The following is a 19,731-nucleotide window of genomic DNA, read 5'->3' as shown; positions in this document are numbered from 1 at the left end:
CCTTGCTTTGCTCATTTTCCTCCCTAATGGGCACCCACATTTGGTTTCGAGAGGTCATATATCTTCATTTCGACAGGACGAAGAACTCCTGCATCACCCACCCGTTGCCTTTCTTACGACACCATGACAAACTCCTCATTTGGGCTCGTTAGCCGCAACCAAGTCCGCTAAAATGCTGTGTGGCGAATGCCAGCATGTTCGAGTAAATACAGTGCTGTCAAATTGATGCTAGCTGGTTAGCTAGTTTTGTTCGCTTTAAACTAGCCAACAATAGTTGCCTATGTCTATGAAGAAGGGTTTCAAGCCCGGTTTTAGGATTATCACACAGAAGGTTTGAAGCAAAGGTTACACTTTCAAATCGGGACCAAAAGCCCTGTTTAGCTTTTTAGACACGGCTGAGTTTTCAAATTAGTGTTGTCAAGGTGAGCGTATCAAAATGGATTAAGTTTTAAAATTAGGGCTTCGAGCCTGTTTTGAGTGTTTTCGAGCATGGTCTGGGGGGCTTTAAATTTAGGTTTCAAGACTGTTTCGAGTCATGGTTCTGACTCCAAGCCTGTTTTCGCACTTTGGTAACAAATAGTCCAGTAGCGTGAGCCTGTTAGCTGTTGAAACGTCTAAACTGCGTGGAGGACTAAACACAATCCAGTCATGTCTCCAGTATTTTGCCTATTTAAAACTCGCCATTGTTCTTTTTGTGTTGTTTGCCCTGTTTGGCCCGGCACCATCCCATCCCCATTACAGTCATTTGGAGCGTCTTTGAAGTTGCATCGATAATAGGATCTTTCTGGTTAATGCAAGTAAATAGCTTGGCAAATGACTGCGGGAAAGAAAGCGTCCGTCTTCCTTTCCTCTCCAGACAAATCCCCTTTTTTTTTTCCTTCTTCCAGCACTGAACTTCATTCATACACGATTTCCTGCTATTTTTCTTTGTTTTCAGCAGACAATAGCGCACTTCTGGAGGTGTATTGGAGCGCTGAGGCATATAATTGAATTAGTACGCTTGCGCTCTTTCAACACGGGGATTTCATAGCCAGGCTCTCAGTCAGCGCTAAGCTAATATAAATAGCATTGACTAACTCTCAGCAAGTGAAAAGTTTGCAAAACTTTCACATTAGAATTTAGGACGTCTCGGCAGGCAAAACCCCAACCCTGTTTTGCAAGCTTAATTCGAACCCCTGATTCTGTTTTGTGACCCTAAATCGTCAAACTCAAACTGAAACCGTAACCCTGGTTTCACACAAGCCTCGGAATCCGACTTTGAAAACGGAGCCCTTGCTTGAGATCCTAATATTAAACGTTAACTTGAAAACCCAAAGCCACACTGGAACCCCCATTTGAAACCTTAACCTTTGCTTGAAACCTCACCTTTGTATCCCGGCCGTGCCTCGAACCATATTTCGAACGGCTAACCCTTTGCTCGAGAGCCAAATTGGAAATCCTGACTTGAAACCGTCATTCTGGTTTGCCACACCAATATGGGCTTCAATCTCTTTCTTCATACCGTAACTCTTATTTGAAACCCTGTGTTTAGCTTCAAACCCTAATTCGCAACTCTGACCCTGGGTTGTAGCCCATATTGAAGACCCTAATTCGAAAACTTGAAACCCTAATTTGAACCCTGAATCTTTGAACCCCAATTTTGTCTTCAAACCACCATTTAAAGCCTGAAACCTTGCTTAATACCCAAGTTCTGTCTGGAAAGCCGAATTGGCGGCGTCCCCAGCGTCCCATCCTAATTTGAAACACGAACCCATGTTGGAAACCTTAATAATCGGCTCCAGAGCACTTTCCTTGGCTTCAAATGGTAACTCAAAACTCTCTCATTTGAAACGCTAATCTTGTTTCCAAGCCACCATTTAAAACTCTAACCCTGTCTTGAATCTCGAATACTCTAATATGAAACGCTTTCCTTGGCCTCAAAATTAAATTTGAAACCTTCACCCTGGCTTCAAAGTCCTAATTTGAACCGTGGACTCCTCGTTTGAAAGTAGACAAAGCTCAGAGTGGAAACGTTTTATGAATTCCCCCCCCCCCCCCCCCCCCCCGAGTAAAGTTGTGATTAAAAATGCCATCGTTCTTTCCGGCTGCTGTCTGGAAACGGGGCCCCTGACAGATCATTGGCATTTCGGACCTTCTCTCTCTCTCACTAACCGGATGACCCGTCAAGGTGAACTCTCGTGCCGTGAATACTTAAATATGGTGGGATTAAACGTCTCCTCTCTTCCGGCGACAAACTCATCAATTGTCTGGCCGCAGTAATCCCCGAGGTTCGCGATCTCGCCAACCCGCGGCCTTGCCTGACACTCTGGAACTATTCAAGCCGTACCGCTGCTTCCACTGCGGCGGAGGTATTTATTTGCAAGTTTTTTATCTCATTGAAAAACACAAAACACCGATCACAAATCGACCGGCCATTGAAATGAATGGAAATGCCATTCCTCGAGCCCCACAAAACCTTTTTTGACAAACATTCATTCATTCATTCATTCATTCATCTTCCGAACCGCTTGATCCTCACTAGGGTCGCGGGGGGTGCTGGAGCCTATCCCAGCCGTCTCCGGGCAGTAGGCGGGAGACACCCTGAATCGGTTGCCAGCCAATCGCAGGGCACACAGAGACCCGGAGAAAACCCACGCAGGCCCGGGGAGAACATGCAAACTCCACACAGGGAGGCCGGAGCTGGAATCGAACCCGGTACCTCTGCACTGTGAAGCCCACGTGCTAACCACTGGACTACCGGGCAAACATGTTTTTTTTTTATATAAGTAGCACGGTATAGCTTTATAAATACCCTCATTTTGCCTTCAACCCTAACTCACACTCAAAACCTTAATTTGAAGTCCTTATCCAAGGTCGGAACCCTAATTTGAAACCCTAACCTTGTCTTTCAACCCCAACATCAAATCCGGCTCCTTATAATTTCCGTAGCAAGTCCTTCATCCTCACGATGACTGAAAAAAATTCATTCATTCATCTTCCGTACCGCTTGATCCTCACTAGGGTCGCGGGTTGTGCTGGAGCCTATCCCAGCCGTCTTCGGGCAGTAGGCGGGGGACACCCTGAATCGGTTGCCAGCCAATCGCAGGGCACACAGAAACGAACAACCATTCACACTCACACTCACACCGAGGGACAATTTAGAGTGTTCAATCAGCCTGCCACGCATGTTTTTGGAATGTGGGAGGAAACCGGAGCACCCGTAGAAAACCCGCGCTGGCCCGGGGAGAACACGCAAACTCCACACAGGGAGGCCGGAGCTGGAATCGAACCCGGTACCTCTGCACTGTGAAGCCCACGTGCTAACCACATTTTTTATATAAGTAGCACGGTATAGCTTTATAAATACCCTCATTTTGCCTTCAGCCCTAACTCACACTCAAAACCTTAATTTGAAGTCCTTATCCCAGCTCGGAACCCTAATTTGAAACCCTAACCTTGTCTTTCAACCCCAACATCAAATCCGGCTCCTTATAATTTCCGTTGCAAGTCCTTCATCCTCACGATGACTGAAAAAAATGAATGAAAAAATTGGAAGGCTCACCACGAGTAGCCGACGAAGACTTGGTACTCCGTCTACGCGCATACATCAGACCCCATTTCGTACACGACAGCGTGTTTTCCCGAGAACCACGATAACAATGTTTCACACAGTTTTGCATTTGAACGCGGTTTCGCACATTTAATTACAGTTTGCTAAACTATGAAATGTGGGAGCATATCAATTAGTTGATAACTGCCAATTAACGGTAATTAAATGAAAGGAAACTCAGCATACTGAGCGGGGGCTAATTAAAAGTATTAGTTGATAGCCCGCCTATCTAATGGGACGCCGTACGAGCGTTAATCCCCAAATTCGGCTTTCGCAAATGATGATGAGCGGTTTTTTTGCCTGCATTTCAAAGATGGATTAATATCCGAGATTTAAGAATAAAACCGCAACCTACGCCATCATGTAAAGCAGCGATCAGCAATTTAAAATGCTGGGGGCGGGGCACAAATTTTCATCAGTGCAGCTGGTGGGCAGGGGGCCCAGATCGGACACATGATACAAATGCTATTTGCAATTTGGTGCGAACATATTTGAATACATTTCTGAATGCACGTATGAAAGAACCACAAAAACACTGATGGGGGAAAAAAAAATGAACAAAATGACCACATACTGTGATACATATCATTTTTGGGGGGGGGGTTGTCTTGCATTAAAATGACCATTCAAGAACGGCACAAAACTGCTGAACAGCAAACTAACATTTATTTTGTACATTTTTTTTTTGTTGCAAAAATAGGTGCCCCCATTTTTGATGTAACGGAAAACGTGCAAAATGGCCACAGGAAATCCAAACTCCACCACCGCGTTGCTAACTACACAGTTGCTCTATGTGGCATCAAACGTCTCATTCAAAGCCTTTGAATGTATCAAATATCCAATTAGTTCCTCATTTAGGTTTTTTGTTCTTTTTTTTTTTTTTTTGCAGCGATCATGCCAGTATCGGGCGGCCCGGTAGTCCAGTGGTTAGCACGTGGGCTTCACAGTGCAGAGGTACCAGGTTCGATTCCAGCTGCGGCCTCCCTGTGTGGAGTTTGCATGTTCTCCCCGGGCCTGCGTGGGTTTTCTCCGGGTGCTCCGGTTTCCTCCCACATTCCAAAAACATGCGTGGCAGGCTGATTGAACACTCCAAATTGTGCCTAGGTGTGAGTGTGAGTGTGAATGGTTGTTCGTTTCTGTGTGCCCTGCGATTGGCTGGCAACCGATTCAGGGTGTCCCCCGCCTACAGCCCGGAGACGGCTGGGATGGGCTCCAGCACCCCCCGCGACCCTAGTGAGGATCAAGCGGTACGGAAGATGAATGAATGAATGAATGAATGAATCATGCCAGTATCATTTTTTTCAATGTAGTTTAGTGTAAAGACATGAAAAAAACATGAAATGCGTCCCATGTTTGTGTTTCACGGCATGTGACAAGAAGAACAGGTCGTCACGGATACAGACATGACACACAAGTGCTTGGAAGTGCCATAAAAAAAAAAAAAACAATTTTAAAGCGTTTTGCGTGAAATGACAAAAGAAAGTCAAATCCAGCTCCGTTGTTTCACTTTCAACGGGAATTAATCTCAATCAAACAGCTGCTGCGATATGCTATAGCTGCCATTCCATTGGAAGAGTATCAGTCTGCCGCTTGCTGATATTCCAACTTTAATTAAGTCTCTGGCGGATTCCGCGCGGAGGAGCCACCAGTGCTCCAATCCAAACAGATGGCACCTTATTTATTGCATTCCTTATGCCACAGGTACTCGCCCCGTTCTCTCTTTGCCTCAAATGACTTCCCAAGACAAGATTTCCCTTTATGTTCTCTCTCCGGGGCCGGCCGGGTTGCGCGCACCATTTCCGGATGTTAGCCAAACAACGCAGGGGGGGGGGGTTGTTTTTAATTAGATCCCCCAAAATACAATATCGAATAAATCAAACGGTGGAAGCCTTGTTGCCGGGCGGACTATTTAAAGACGCGCAGCTGAGGACGAATGACTTTTGAATACGGCGAGCAGACCATCCATGCGGCGGCCTGATTTGCAAAAAAAAAAAATGGCTGACCTCACGCGGCAACCGGGGAAGTGCAAGCGAGTAGCGGCATTCATCTGGACTAATGGCACACTGATGCTTTCGTGTTCTTTATTTCCGCATCATTTGACGCCTTCCGCGCTTCGTCACGAGCGGCGGGGCCCGGCAATCGGTTTTATCTCAGCGAGTCGTGATTAGGCAAAGCACGTCTCGGGATAATATCCCGCCGTTTCCGTAGATGAGGCGTGAATGCCGGAGCTATACGTCAAAGGCGCCTTTGCGGCGGCTTGTTTTGCTTGGCGGGAAGTGTAATTTAAAGCTACGTTATGCAACTAGTTTACCTCGGAATAATTTGCGGCGGAATCTCAATTTCACGCGTCGTGTTTGTTATGTTATCGCAGCGGTGGCATCTGTGTCGCACTGATAATTGGAAAGCCAAACATTGACACGATGCAACCGTTGGGACGATGCCGTGGAGCCACGCTATTCGCGCGGGGGGTGGGGGGGGGAGGGGGGTGGCAAGAGCCAAAATCCACAATTGGTTGACGCGCAATAATAAATAAATATAAATGAAGTGGGAAAAAAACGGGGATACCAGGTTTTCAAAAACCAGCTAAATAAAAAAGATGTAGTTTGAAATTTGGGGGGGGGCTAAAAAAAATTGTGAGTTGATGAACCCACGGGCGCTAAACGGTGACTATGCGGGGGGTTCGTTGCCACTATTCGCAATCCACAACAATCTACTTGGAAAAAAAATGGGGAGAAACATCCAAGAAGTGTTTTCCAAGAAAAACGGGGTCGGGGGGGGGGGGGGGGGGCTCTCTCCCGAAAAAAACCACCCCTAAAATCTTTCCACTGCCGCTATTCACGATGATTTTAGGTTCTGAAAATATGTGTCGAATTGATTCCCATGATAAATGCTTTTCATTTCCTCCCGCGATGTTGCTTGTCTACACGTGTTGCTCCACCGTTACGTTACGTTTCCTGAAAAAGCCGCCTGCCAGGGCGCTTCTACTGCATCGTGAGGCGCAAATCTTTTCACTCACTGAACTGTAGCAAAATGCGCTCGCGCACACACACACACACACACACACACACACACACACACACACACAATTTTAAACAAGACAATTGAGCATATCGACAAAAATGAGAGCTCAAGATTGTCCACGGCTCAGTGACTACAAGTATTGCAAAATATTGAGAAAGTTCCCGCCCCCCCCCCCCCCAAAAAAAAAATACCTCCAACTCTGTGTTGTTGCCGATTATTGACTTCAAGTTGTGGAGTTGTCTACCTCGCCGTAGCTAATCTGCAATTAAAATCACATTCCACCGCTCCACTTGCCATCTTCCCTTTCATCCTTTTTTTTTCTTTTTTTCTTTTGCCGCTGAAATACACAAGCCAATTGACGTGCTCGGATGGTGAAAACAAGCGCAATTACTGTTATTCCCCCCATTGAAAGAGCCTCGTCAGCGAGCATCGAGTGTAACACATGCCAACACCCCGAGAGATTTTCTCGCCTTACGACACTCGTCTCTCATCTAACACAGCACAAGATAAGATGAAAAGGAAAACCCTAACCTCCTCCATTTTGGGTGACGATATGTATATATATATATGTATATATATATACGGCCCGGTAGTCCAGTGGTTAGCACATCGGCTTCACAGTGCAGAGGTACCGGGTTCGATTCCAGCTCCGGCCTCCCTGTGTGGAGTTTGCATGTTCTCCCCGGGCCTGCGTGGGTTTTCTCCGGGTGCTCCGGTTTCCTCCCACATTCCAAAATATGCATAGCAGGCTGATTGAACACTCTAAAAATTGTCCCTAGGTGTGAGTGTGAGCGTGGAAGGTTGTTCGTCTCTGTGTGCCCTGTGATTGGCTGGCAACCGATTCAGGGTGTCCCCCGCCTACTGCCCGGAGACGGCTGGGATGGGCTCCAGCACCCCCCGCGACCCTAGTGAGGATGAAGCGGCTCGGAAGATGAATGAATGTATATATATATAAAACGCCTATCCAATGACGCAAGGCTAATTTTCCGGCGCGGCGCTGCTAATTTGGAGCTTAACGGAGCGCTTGAGCTTTTTGATAAAGCGATCGCGGCTTTTTGTTTTTTTGTTTGTTTGTTTGGCGGCAATGTTACGAGGCGAGGATGGGGCTCGGGGCAGATGGTTGGCCAGAGAGGATGTCGATCACGTTTCTCAGCTGGGAAGCAAAAACGTTAGCTCAAGGTCAATGGCGTTGCCTAATGACTGCAGATAATGCAACACGACGACGGCGGTCGTTTGGCGAGGCCGTTAGCTCCATCCGCCCCACTTCGCGCCGTTCATCCGGCAATAAATATTGATTTCCAGAGCCGTGATGACCGTACGCTGCGCTCTGCAAATTCATTCAAACAAGCCAATTCCTTGATTTCTGCTGCCGACCGAGAACATTTCACCTCGAAAGATGATACCATCTGTTGGTAGCTAATGAGGGGCCGTGCGGCGAACTCGTGATTAGCATGTCTGCCCAACAGCTCGGAGATTCCGAGGTTGCATCCTTTTTTTTTTCCAGTATTTCATACGTGTACACGAATATTTACTAAAAACTGCTGTTTTGGGCACACCTGATACAAGTACGGTATTTCCCGGGGGTTTTTTTTGCTACATACAACACTGCTGACTATTCTTGCTGCTGTCCAGAGTTTGTGCTCAGGGGCCCCTTGATTAAATTTATTAGATAAAACCTTTTTTTTTTTTAACTGTTATTTAAAAAAAATCATAGTTATTTAATTTTTTTGCTTCACACCCTTTGTCGGTGGCCCTCTTATGCAAGCATTGAAAAATGTATCATGAAATATACTGAGAATCACATTTTGTCATGCATCTGGTTAGGAGGCGCATGGTGCTTTGTCCCCCCCCCCCCCAATGATGAGAAATCGTGGCCCCCTATCAGCATTTGAATTGCCCATCGATGTCGTTTATACTGTGGTAATACACACGTAGAAGAGCGATCGAACAAGACAGACAAGTTCTTCTGACACACTTAGACGAAAAATTAGGACGCCTCGTGATCGCGAACGTACAATTGTTTACGGCGGCTCGGAAGGTAGCGTTCAAGAATAACCTTGCCTAATGAGCCCCACACAATGTTCACGTCCACCATTGTTTCTTTTTATCTATTTGGCCCAGCCTTCATTTGTCCGCTAGGACGCAGCGTATCGCTAGGCACGCTTTTTTAATTACCGTACCTCGTTTCCCCCCGGCGGGATCAATAAAGCGCAATCATTTCACCTCCAATTAAAGCCCAGCAAACTTGACCGCCGTCTCAAATCACAAAGTGCTTCGCCTCCACTTTTAGTCCGTCGTCTCCGGGGGGGGGTGTCAACGCGGGAGCGCTTGGTGTGCTGACGTCTACGTGATGCCCCCCGAGAGACTTTTAGTCACCTTGGAGACGACACACTATCACACTTTGAAAAGGTGAATTCTTTGATTTGTTTCTAAACATATGAGATGTTTTTACAATAATTACTGATGTGCAAAGATCGAGAATTATGTCGTACTCCATTGTTGAGCTATTGCTACCGTTTGTCACTATAACACATAAATCTGGTAGCTCACAAGCTCGCTAGTAGCTAGCACCTCTTGTCATGGCATGAAGCCCCGCAATGATCAGGCGGAATACTGTATATTCCAGCCACCGTAGGAGTTTAGATCAAATTTTGCAATAAATACATAAATCTTCCGCCTTGAAGATAAAAATCGCATAACATTCGTCCTCCTCAGTCACGTCGGCGTAATAATTCTGCCTAATTACGATCGCCTCCACCCGAGGTCGGCGAAGGATACGCCCTGCTGCAATATGATTGGCTGCACAACGCAAGGCGAATCAGCTTTGAACAGCCAATCAGAGGACGGTGAAATTCTGACGTCACAAAGATGACATGCCCAAGACACGGTTAATCACAACAAAACACGTTCAGTTTAAATCCATAATTTAATCCACTTCTTTTTTGCTTCGCTTCCGTTTTACAGTGGCATAGTTGAAAAATGAATATTCAATATTTAGCCGAAAAAAAAATCTCACGTTCTCTCACACACATACACATTTGCCCTAACCCATAAAAAGCGAATTATTTACAGCGAATTTAAACAAGTTTTTTGTTTTTCTTTTTCTTTTTCTAAAAATGAGTTCTTAATGGCATGAAGAAAAAAGGTGAGCTTCGGTGGTCCGTTTTTTTTTTGTGTACAGTGACAGCTGACGTTTGATTCAACAACGGTTTGCAGCAAACTCAAAGGCCATAATGGTGATCCTTTTGTCCATTTTGAGTGATGTCACAGAAGAAGAAAAAAACATTGTAAGACAAGTACTTTAGTAATAACAGCTAGAATATCCTTATTATATAGTAAGTGTCGATCCTGGTGATAAATACACACATTTTGACTCCCCTCGCCCTCCCACATTACAATCACTGTCTGAAGAATACACACCGGAAAGGGGGAAAGTCGTCTTTTCAACGGTTGAATGTTCCTCTGAAATTCCCACTCGGACGTCCACAGAACAGGAAGAGATGAACGGTCGGATGACTACTTTCATTAGATGACTTTTTTTTCCTTGAAGAAAAATAATTTTCCCCCGGGGGAGAAAAAAAAATGCCCTTCTTCATTTTTCTATGAATTTATTATCGGAACACTTTTTCCTTGGAAACAAAATCCCTGGATTTTAGAATTTATTCATTTATTCACAACTTTTCACCTTGGAAAAAAAAAGGAAATAAATTTTTTAATTTTCTTAAATCTTAATGTATTTTTTATCTCATAAGATTGCAGATGTGCTGCATTAAAGTTGTGTCTTTATTCCTTAATTATTTTTTCTCACATTATGACTTCCTTCTTGTAAAATTCCGAAGGTTTTCCTCAAATCATTTACATTTTTTCAGTCAAATACATTAAAAAAAAAATTCTGGGAATATCACAACTTAATTTCCATTACATTAGGAGCCTTTTCCTTAAAATAATGAAATACATCAATTCTAAAAATTCTGAAAAACTTCCTATGAGATCAAGATTCCATCCCATTTGCGAATCGATGATTTTTACTGAAAAAAAAGTATGAAAAAAGTGTCTGAATGATCTTGTAATACTAGATCTTTAATCTTAAAATATTATTAATGAAAGTAAGTTTTCCTTGCACAGTCACAAATATCTTCCTGCTTCACACAAGTGTCAAATCTTTTCTTTCCCCCTTTTCTGTGTGGCTCCTCGTCCACACCCCCCCCCCCTTTTTTTCCCAAGAAGAAAACAGCCGTCTAAAACATGTTATGAAAACTCAAGGTAGAACTACTGACTTTCCTTTACTAAAATTCAATACTTACATGTTATTTACATACCTTCTGGCCCACAGGAAAAAAATCTTATGGGGACACCTCAAAAAATGTATCTCGTTTCTTTCCAATGAAAAGCTCGTATCGCCAAGTGATCCACGAAACCGAGAAGATTGTTTTTACAGATTACGATTATACCAAATCAAGATGCTTTTCATATTTTCACAGCAAGTACCACCAAAAGAAGTATTTTGCTCTTCACATACCATCATCGTGACCCAACATCGAGAACCATCCACAGCAGCGAATGAGTAAACAGTGCCTAAATCTAAAAAAGAAAAAAAAAACAATTAAAAATGTACAAGTGAAATTCAAATACTACCTGAATAAATATTCAAAAACAAACTTGTTCTTAAAGATGAAATACAAAAGGTGGAGAACTTAAAAGTGAAATATAAATGAACCCTACTTGGCCAATGATTCTTTCCTCCCACCACTAGGGGGCTCTTGAGAATCACAGAATCATTTTCCGGCGTGCTTTTCATTGAACAGTGTCAAAAAGCGATAAATGTGCCAAGGACAACCAAAACAAAATATGTGTATATATGTATATATAACTCAACAATATTTCTCACCAATATTGACATTATAGCAAAGTATTTAACAACAATATGCACACCTTGACGCAAAGAACTACCAACCCTGCAGGGTTCCACTCACTCACTCAGGTTCTCACATTGGGTTGGGTCAGGGGTGGACCGAATTCTTTCCTCTCTGATCCCGATACGAATCCTGAGACAAGAACCAGTTGACGTCGGGAGCCCTCGCAAAAATGTGCTCTTTAAATTGTCGGCCCAGGGTACACACACACACACACAAAAAAAAAAAAAAAAAAAAGGCTGCCGCGAGGAAGCCGGCTTTAATCTACTAAAGATTGTGCTTCTACATTTTGTTTTTCAGGGTCAACTTTGGGTTATGTGGGGACAAAAATCCCCCCCCCCCCCCGCCCCAAGGATGCTAACAAACTTAGTGAACGAAAAAAACAGCTTTGAGCGGAGTTGACGTTATGTCGCTAAAAGAAGCGAAGTGTGCAAAAGAAGGACGATCATAACAGGCACCTTCAACTCAAAAAAAAAAAAAGTTGTCCACGAATAACAGTATAAATTAAATCAAGAAGAAGGAGAACGAGATATTGAGGCAGCTTCAAATTGCATGTCTGTTGTCCAAAAGTAAAAAAAAAAAAACTAACAAAAAAATGGGACCAAGAAGCCTAAATGAAGTACTCCTTCTTCTCCTCAGCGTGCACGTGGTTCCCTTCGGCGTTGATGATGGCCGTGTCGGCGTCGGGGGCGTCCTCGGACCCTTTGGCCTCGTGCGTTAGATACGTGCCTGGGCAGAGAACACAGCTCATGCGAATGTGACGCCGCGTAAGCTGAACAGGCACCTGCTTAGGGCCGAGTGGCCACTAGAGGGCCTCCGAGGCGGGTCCCTCACGAACGTTGTTCAACCTTGTACAGTAAGCGTCTCTCCATCACCGATTGCTAATATACAGCCGCACTATTTCGCATCTTTTTTATTCGTTTATTTTGTTGTTGTTGTCGTTTTGGGTGTAACTGCACTCTTGGCCACTAGATGGTGGCGCACAATTAGGTTTGCCACTGTGTAGATTTGAAAGAAGCGTGACAACAGCAAGTGAAGACCAGCCGAAACTCTCATTCATCCTGCTGTTTAGGGCAGTCGTAAATCAAGGTACCGCTGTGTGTGCAAATTGGTTTATTTCGACTTTGACGACGTGAAAGCGCGGACGTAGCGAAAAGTCGGCTTACCTTTATGTCTGGCCAGGTAGCGGCCCAGGACGATGATCAAACACAAGGTGATGAAGACCACCACGGCGACTACGCCGCCAATCAGAGCGTGGTCGGGCCCGTGCTGCCCGATGGCGTTGGGGTCTGAGCAAAAATCGAAAAAGCGGCTCAATCGAAAGAGACGAGATGTATGTAGATTGACAATTCTGTATTCCTTTTAAGCGAGTGAAAAAAGGACATTTCTGCGCCTCAATTCCAGATATATCCCCCGGAGCAGTCATCCGCTTAGCAAATAGCGAGCCGTCGGCGCTGAAGTTGTGTTAGCCACCAAATCAAAGTGTTGACATTGTACGGTCAGTCGAACATTCAAACCGTGTCAGTGATCCTCGCCGGGAATAAAGCTGAGCGGGATGAATATAATAATAATAATTCATTCATCCTTTTTCATTCATCTTCCGAGCCGCTTGATCCTCACTAGGGTCGCGGGGGGGGTGCTGGAGCCTATCCCAGCTGTCTTCGGGCAGTAGGCGGGGGAGACCCTGAATCGGTTGCCAGCCAATCGCAGGGCACACAGAGACGAACAACCATTCGCACTCACACTCACACCTAGGGACAATTTAGAGTGTTCAATCAGCCTGCCACGCATGTTTTTGGAATGCGGGAGGAAACCGGAGCACCCGGAGAAAAGCCACGCAGGCCCGGGGAGAACATGCAAACTCCACACAGGGAGGCCGGAGCTGGAATCGAACCCGGTACCTCTGCACTGTGAAGCCGACGTGCTAACCACTGGACTACCGGGCCGCCATAATAATAATAATAATTTTAAAAAAAATAATAATAATATCCACACACTGCAGCTCCACCTCCTCTCTCTTATCTTTACTGTACTGTGAGCGTGCTCTCCGTCCTGCTCCTACTTGATAAAAGCAGCCCACAAATAACACCATTTTCTAGCTCACAGCTCGCTTTGTTAGCTCATCCATCATCGGCCCGCACGCACCGTGTCATGTTGGCCAAGGGGGGGGGGGGGGGCGGCGCGCGGAGCATGCGGACACGGAATACGATTGCCTGATGCGGGAATGTCGGTGGAAAAGAAAAAAAAAATGGCTCTCTGTGGGGGAAGGCGTACAAGATGAGGAAAAAAATCAAACAACAATTACTTGCGCGCGTGCTTTGTGTTGATTCTCACACCTGACCGACTCAAGGGAGGGCAGGTGAAGTCAGAAAACAAAACGAAAAAAAAAAATTGGAGACACTGTGTGCATTTTCACTTCGAAAGGGGGGGGGGAACGACTGCCCCGATCATTTAATCGGCCAGCCAATTTATTCAGCTAGTAGTTGCTCTTTTCAGGACAAAGTAATGTAAAACGCACAAATGTTTTGCCTGTAATTTTGATCTTTACTGTTGTTAGCGCTAAAGTACACCAAAAAGTTTTTTTCTAATTAATCTTTCTACAAATCGGTGACCAGCATCTGCCACGGCATTGGTCTCAAAAAGTCGAGATCTCTCGGGCCCAGTTGCCTTACAATAACCGCGATCCCACGCTGACGTGTGATAAACTCACGCTCGAGTTTCAGTTCGTTTGCAAATTGTTTCCCCTGTTTGACTTAAACTAATTAACTATTAACTAGTTAACTAATTAACTAACTACTTAAACTTTTTTTTTTAAATGTATCACAGCTGGTAAGTAATACGGTGAGCATGTGGATAAAAGAGCAAGTAGAACCTTTAATTCTGTTGCGCAATGATGGCCGGGGGGGTGGGGGAGGTCAAACTTTTGTCGTCTGGGACCACCTTTGCTTTATTTTTTTGTCTAACGGACGAGCAAGTACAGCACCGTATTGCTCTCCTCTGAGTAAAGCCGTCGATTCATTCCCGGCGGCACTTAAAAGTCAGTTCAACCGCTCGCCTGTAGGGGGAGCGCTGTGGCAAAAACTCCCTCGGCGCCGGCTTGCCGCAGCCGCCCCGACGCAGCCATCGCTCAAGTGTACTTAACCGCGCCGCATCTGCTGCGGTCTCGCCGACATCTCCGAGTAATTACGACACGCCGCGTTGCCTCGCTGGGCTTAATAAAGCATATTAGGGCGCATAATGGGCGGCGGTGATGAATCGGGGCGCGGCGATGACATTTATTGTCTCTCGGGTGCTGCGCAAATGAGTCCTTCCGGGCCGAGGCCATCCGAGGAGTCGAGGAGTCGGCCGCTAGGCGCTCAGCCAGACGTGATGGAGGTCCCGAGGAATGACTGACTGACTGACTGGCGCTTCCTCGGCGTGTCAAACACAGTTGGATTGATCGTCGAGGGGATTTGCTGGGAGAATCAAACCGGGCTAACCTCATAGCTGACCCGAAAGTGTGTGTTACGGATGTGAACGGCATTGAAGAAGTTACCATGAAAAAGTAACTTAGTTACACTACTTAATTTTAAAAGTAACAAGATTTGATGACAAATAACGCGATTGGTTCCATTCCACAGACGCCAACGACTTGCTAAACAAAACATCGCCAATCGCTTTGGCCACAGAGACGAACAACCATCCATGCTCACACTCACACCTAGGGACAATTTCGAGTGTTCAATCAGCCTGCCATGCATGTTTTTGGAATGTGGGAGGAAACCGGAGCACCCGGAGAAAACCCACGCAGGCCCGGGGAGAACATGCAAACTCCACACAGGGAGGCCGGAGCTGGAATCGAACCCGGTACCTCTGCACTGTGAAGCCGACGTGCTAACCACTGAACTACCGGGCCGCCCCCTGCTGGTAGTTTTGAAGCTAAATACAACAATAAACACTTTGTCAACAGCACAGAGTAACGTACCTTCGTAAATCGTATATCTCTCTCCTGGTATTTTTCAGGTGGTCAAAACGTGATATGGCGCATACGTGACGCCACATTCCGTGACGGGAATGCAAAAAAATGGTAACTCACTCTCAAGTAGAGCTAAACAATAATCAAATTCAAATCAATGACTCAATGTAATAGAATGCAATTTTCAAATTTGGGAAGAGAGAAAAAAAATCATTTTGATCATTTTTTTTAATATCCATGTACAGTATGTTTATTCATAAAGTGTCTCGATAAGATCAGTGCGGTCCACATGTTTAATTATTGAATGAAAGATGACCGATTCATGACGTACTGACTGATTTGGCCTTTATTTGCCTTTTATTTAAGCATAAGCGTCACCGCTTTAAAACCAAAAGCTTTTAAAATTCAAAGCAGAGTCAATCTTCACACTCGAGATTTCTCACTTGATTTGAGGCTGCCAATGACACAGAGTCAAGTGGAGCATTGCACATTTCAAAAAAAAAAAGAAATAAAGAACTTTTTATGTGGCATCCTGAGTGTGTAATTTGTTTTCTCACACATCGCGTACGTTAGTCAAAGCTTTTCGGTGGCTTTTAAAATTCCGTACAAAGTCAATAATCGCACCGAGGTTTTCGACTCCATTTGTGGCTGTCAGTGACATGGAGTCAAGTTGCGCCCGACAGGGAAAAAAAACAAAACAAAACAAAAACGTGTTCTCACCGTAGACAAAGAGGATATACTCCGCGCTGCTGGTCCCCAGGTGGTTGCTGGCTTCGCAGCGGTACGTGCCGTTGTCAGTCTTGTTCAGCGTCGTGATGGTGAGCTCCCGGCCCTCCACGATCATACGCTCCGCATCGGGCAGCTCACCGCCGTCTTTGGACCACAGGACCGGTTCTGGTCTGAATCAGAGGTTGAGGACGGAAAGGTGGATGTTAAGAAGTAGCACATTTTTTCACACTTTTTTTTTTATCGTTTGGCTAGCGGTGCGACGAATACTCATGTTTGACTTTTTAGTTTAAAACGGCTTCCCCCTTTGCGGAATTCTGCATCGCATTGTGGCCAAAGAGAGAATCCGGGTCGCTCGTGACGCCTTTTTGGTGCCGTAAATAATAAATCCTCGTGGTGCCAAACGAGCAACGTGTCACACATGAGTTGCCATGCTATCTCGTCCTTTTTAGCATGTAGCGTTTAGCATTAAGGTGGATGTTATGAAGTAGCACATTTTGCCGACTATCACTCACACTTTTTATTCATCGTTTGGCTAGCAGTGCAACGAATACTCATGTTTGACTTTTTAGTTTAAAACGGCTTCCCCTTTGCGGAATTCTGCATCGCATTGTGGCCAAAGGGAGAATCCGGGTCGCTCATGACGCCTTTTTGGTGCCGTAAATAATAAATCCTCGTGGTGCCAAACGAGCAATGTGTCACACATGAGTTAGCCATGCTATCTCGTCCTTTTTAGCATGTAGCGTTTAGCATTAAGGTGGATGTTTTGAAGTAGCACATTTTGCCGACTATCACTCACACTTTTTTTTTCATCGTTTGGCTAGCGGTGCGACGAATACTCATGTTTGACTTTTTAGTTTAAAACGGCTTCCCCCTTTGCGGAATTCTGCATCGCATTGTGGCCAAAGAGAGAATCCGGGTCGCTCGTGACGCCTTTTTGGTGCCGTAAATAATAAATCCTCGTGGTGCCAAACGAGCAATGTGTCACACATGAGTTAGCCATGCTATCTCGTCCTTTTTAGCATGTAGCGTTTAGCATTAAGGTGGATGTTATGAAGTAGCACATTTTGCCGACTATCACTCACACTTTTTATTCATCGTTTGGCTAGCGGTGCGATGAATACTCATGTTTGACTTTTTAGTTTAAAACGGCTTCCCCCTTTGCGGAATTCTGCATCGCATTGTGGCCAAAGGGAGAATCCGGGTCGCTCATGACGCCTTTTTGGTGCCGTAAATAATAAATCCTCGTGGTGCCAAACGAGCAATGTGTCACACATGAGTTGCCATGCTATCCCGGTCCTTTTTAGCATGTAGCGTTTAGCATTAAGGTGGATGTTATGAAGTAGCACATTTTGCCGACTATCACTCACACTTTTTTTTTTCATCGTTTGGCTAGCGGTGCGACGAATACTCATGTTTGACTTTTTAGTTTAAAACGGCTTCCCCCTTTGCGGAATTCTGCATCGCATTGTGGCCAAAGGGAGAATCCGGGTCGCTCATGACGCCTTTTTGGTGCCGTAAATAATAAATCCTCGTGGTGCCAAACGAGCAATGTGTCACACATGAGTTGCCATGCTATCTCGTCCTTTTTTAGCATGTAGCATTTAGCATTAAGGACTGATTGTTTACAGCACCAAATGGCAAAAGAATCGCTTCCAAGGCACTTCAAGTAAACTTTGCTGGCAGTCTTGTCATCAAAATCAATCGGCTCTTGATGTCCCGGTCAAGTCATTTTATTTGACTCAAGTTCCCACCCGTCTGCTATTTGCACGGGAGCAATCCCCCCCCCCCCCCCCTCTCACCCCCCACATTCAGAACTTACATGGGGTTTCCTCTGGAAACACACTCCAGTTTGAAGTACTGGCCCTCCTGCGGGATGATCATCGAATGTGTGATCTCGAGATGGGGAGCATCTGCGAGCGAGCGAGCACACACACACACACACACACACACACACACACACACACACACACACACACACACACACACACACAAACACACACACACATACAAATAAGAACAGTTAGCTCTCCAAGTATTGGGCAGCTCGTATCCCTACGCCCGTCTTGTGCTACTAATCCCTTACCTGCATGCTAATCCTCACAAATCCCGGTTGAAATGCAAAACTAAACCGGCAGACGTACGTGTAATCTCAGTTCGAGTATTTCCGTCTCAATGCTAATCTTCATGCTAATCCCCGTGTGTTTGGGGCTGTGTGTGTGTGTTGTGTGTGTGTGTTCAGGACTCACAGTGGACCTCCAGGACTTCGGTGGTCATGTAAGGGTTGGACAGAGACAGGTGGTCCACCATGCAGGTGTAGGCCACGCCGTCGTCGCCTCGGCCCACCTGGAAGCGGAGGCTGCTCCTCACCGTGAACGACTTGCCCGAGGCGCTCACCTCCGTCGTGCCTGCGCCCACGCAAAAAGACAAAAGCAACTCTCAGCAAACGGCAGTAGGCGATGGCATCCGCCCCCCCCCCACCCCCCGCAAACGCCGTCCGTACTCCTTTGCAGTTTTACTTTAGTTCTGTTTGATAGCAGTGCAGTCAAAACCTGGGTTTCCGTATGCCCCGGGTTTTTTTTTTTGTTTTGTTTTGTTTTTGAATCTTTGGCCCAATTTTAGTACAACTGCCTTTCGGGCCACTCGAAATATTTCCTCATGTCGCTTAAAGTCTTTTGTTGTCGTTGTACCCTTCATAGTGTGATTCGTGTTGATTTCTGGCGCAAAAAAGAGGCGAGACCGTTACGGAGCAAATACCGACAGAGGCCACGTTGCTCGCTCGCAATATCAAGTCTCGCATTTGCGCAAACAAAGCGATGGACTCCAAGCGCACGACATGTTTACCTGAAGCTTTCTCTGATCGGCAAAGAAAAACCCACGCGTCGGCGCATGCATTAAACACGACATGTTGTTGCTCTTCAACCTGCTGTAAAGCCCCCCGCCCCCCCCCAGCAACGAGAACAAATTTGAGTGACAGCGCAACATAGCGCTCGCAGCGTAAAAGACATGCTTTAAAAGCACGCCTACAAAGGATTGCCTTCCTGGAGCGTTGATTGACGTCCCGACAACCCCCCACCCCCACCCCCCTTCCTCTCTGACACTTTGACATGGAAATGAAGTTTTTAAGTCGAGCCCTCCAGTCGCTGTCTTTCTTCTACGGGAGGCTTTGACGACGAGGCGCCTTTGCCGCCGCCGTGTTTGCCCAAGCGGCCTGACAACCACCTCACACGCGCGTGCGTCTCATAAAAGAGTCGCCAGACGTTTTGTTTTTTGTTTTTTTTCCTGGTGACTCAACGAACAAGCTGTGACATCAGCAAGAAGGTGGAAGATTGATGTTTAGGCAGGAAATCGTGCCGAGTGAGGTCTAGGCCCATTTCGGTATCAAAATGGAAAAAAAAATAAATAAAAGAAAATTGGTGTTTAGCTCGAAGGTTTCTTTTTTTCCCAGACAATGTTCTTTTTTTTGGGGGGGGGGGTGAAGAGAAAAAAAAAAATTACCCATCTGACAGTTTCGGCTGTTGCTTCGG

At 45.7% G+C, this 19,731-nt stretch overlaps 2 protein-coding genes and 1 long non-coding RNA gene across 4 annotated transcripts in view; all 3 read right to left on the bottom strand.

The window, feature by feature from the left end:
• The window catches only part of usp16 (ubiquitin specific peptidase 16), a 274,331-nt gene that overhangs the window by 13,401 nt on the left and 241,199 nt on the right, over positions 1-19,731 (bottom strand). The gene's annotated exons all lie outside the window — the stretch shown is intronic.
• The window catches only part of LOC127609024 (uncharacterized), a 220,753-nt gene that overhangs the window by 71,426 nt on the left and 129,596 nt on the right, over positions 1-19,731 (bottom strand). The gene's annotated exons all lie outside the window — the stretch shown is intronic.
• cadm2b (cell adhesion molecule 2b) overlaps positions 10,669-19,731 on the bottom strand; it is an 83,725-nt gene continuing 74,662 nt past the window's right edge. For both annotated transcript variants that reach the window (XM_052078553.1, XM_052078554.1), the window contains 5 exons: positions 18,454-18,612; positions 18,027-18,117; positions 16,199-16,377; positions 12,690-12,812; positions 10,669-12,252 (listed from right to left, as the gene is read on the bottom strand). In XM_052078553.1, the coding sequence (XP_051934513.1) occupies positions 12,134-12,252; positions 12,690-12,812; positions 16,199-16,377; positions 18,027-18,117; positions 18,454-18,612 (671 nt within the window). In that variant the 3' untranslated portion in view covers positions 10,669-12,133. The remainder of the gene's footprint in view (positions 12,253-12,689; positions 12,813-16,198; positions 16,378-18,026; positions 18,118-18,453; positions 18,613-19,731) is intronic.

The sequence above is a fragment of the Hippocampus zosterae genome, chromosome 10 (genome assembly GCF_025434085.1).
Source record: "Hippocampus zosterae strain Florida chromosome 10, ASM2543408v3, whole genome shotgun sequence".
Taxonomy (NCBI): domain Eukaryota; kingdom Metazoa; phylum Chordata; class Actinopteri; order Syngnathiformes; family Syngnathidae; genus Hippocampus; species Hippocampus zosterae.
The sequence above is the reverse complement of the archived record's forward strand: the minus strand, read 5'-3'. Positions and strand labels throughout refer to the sequence as shown.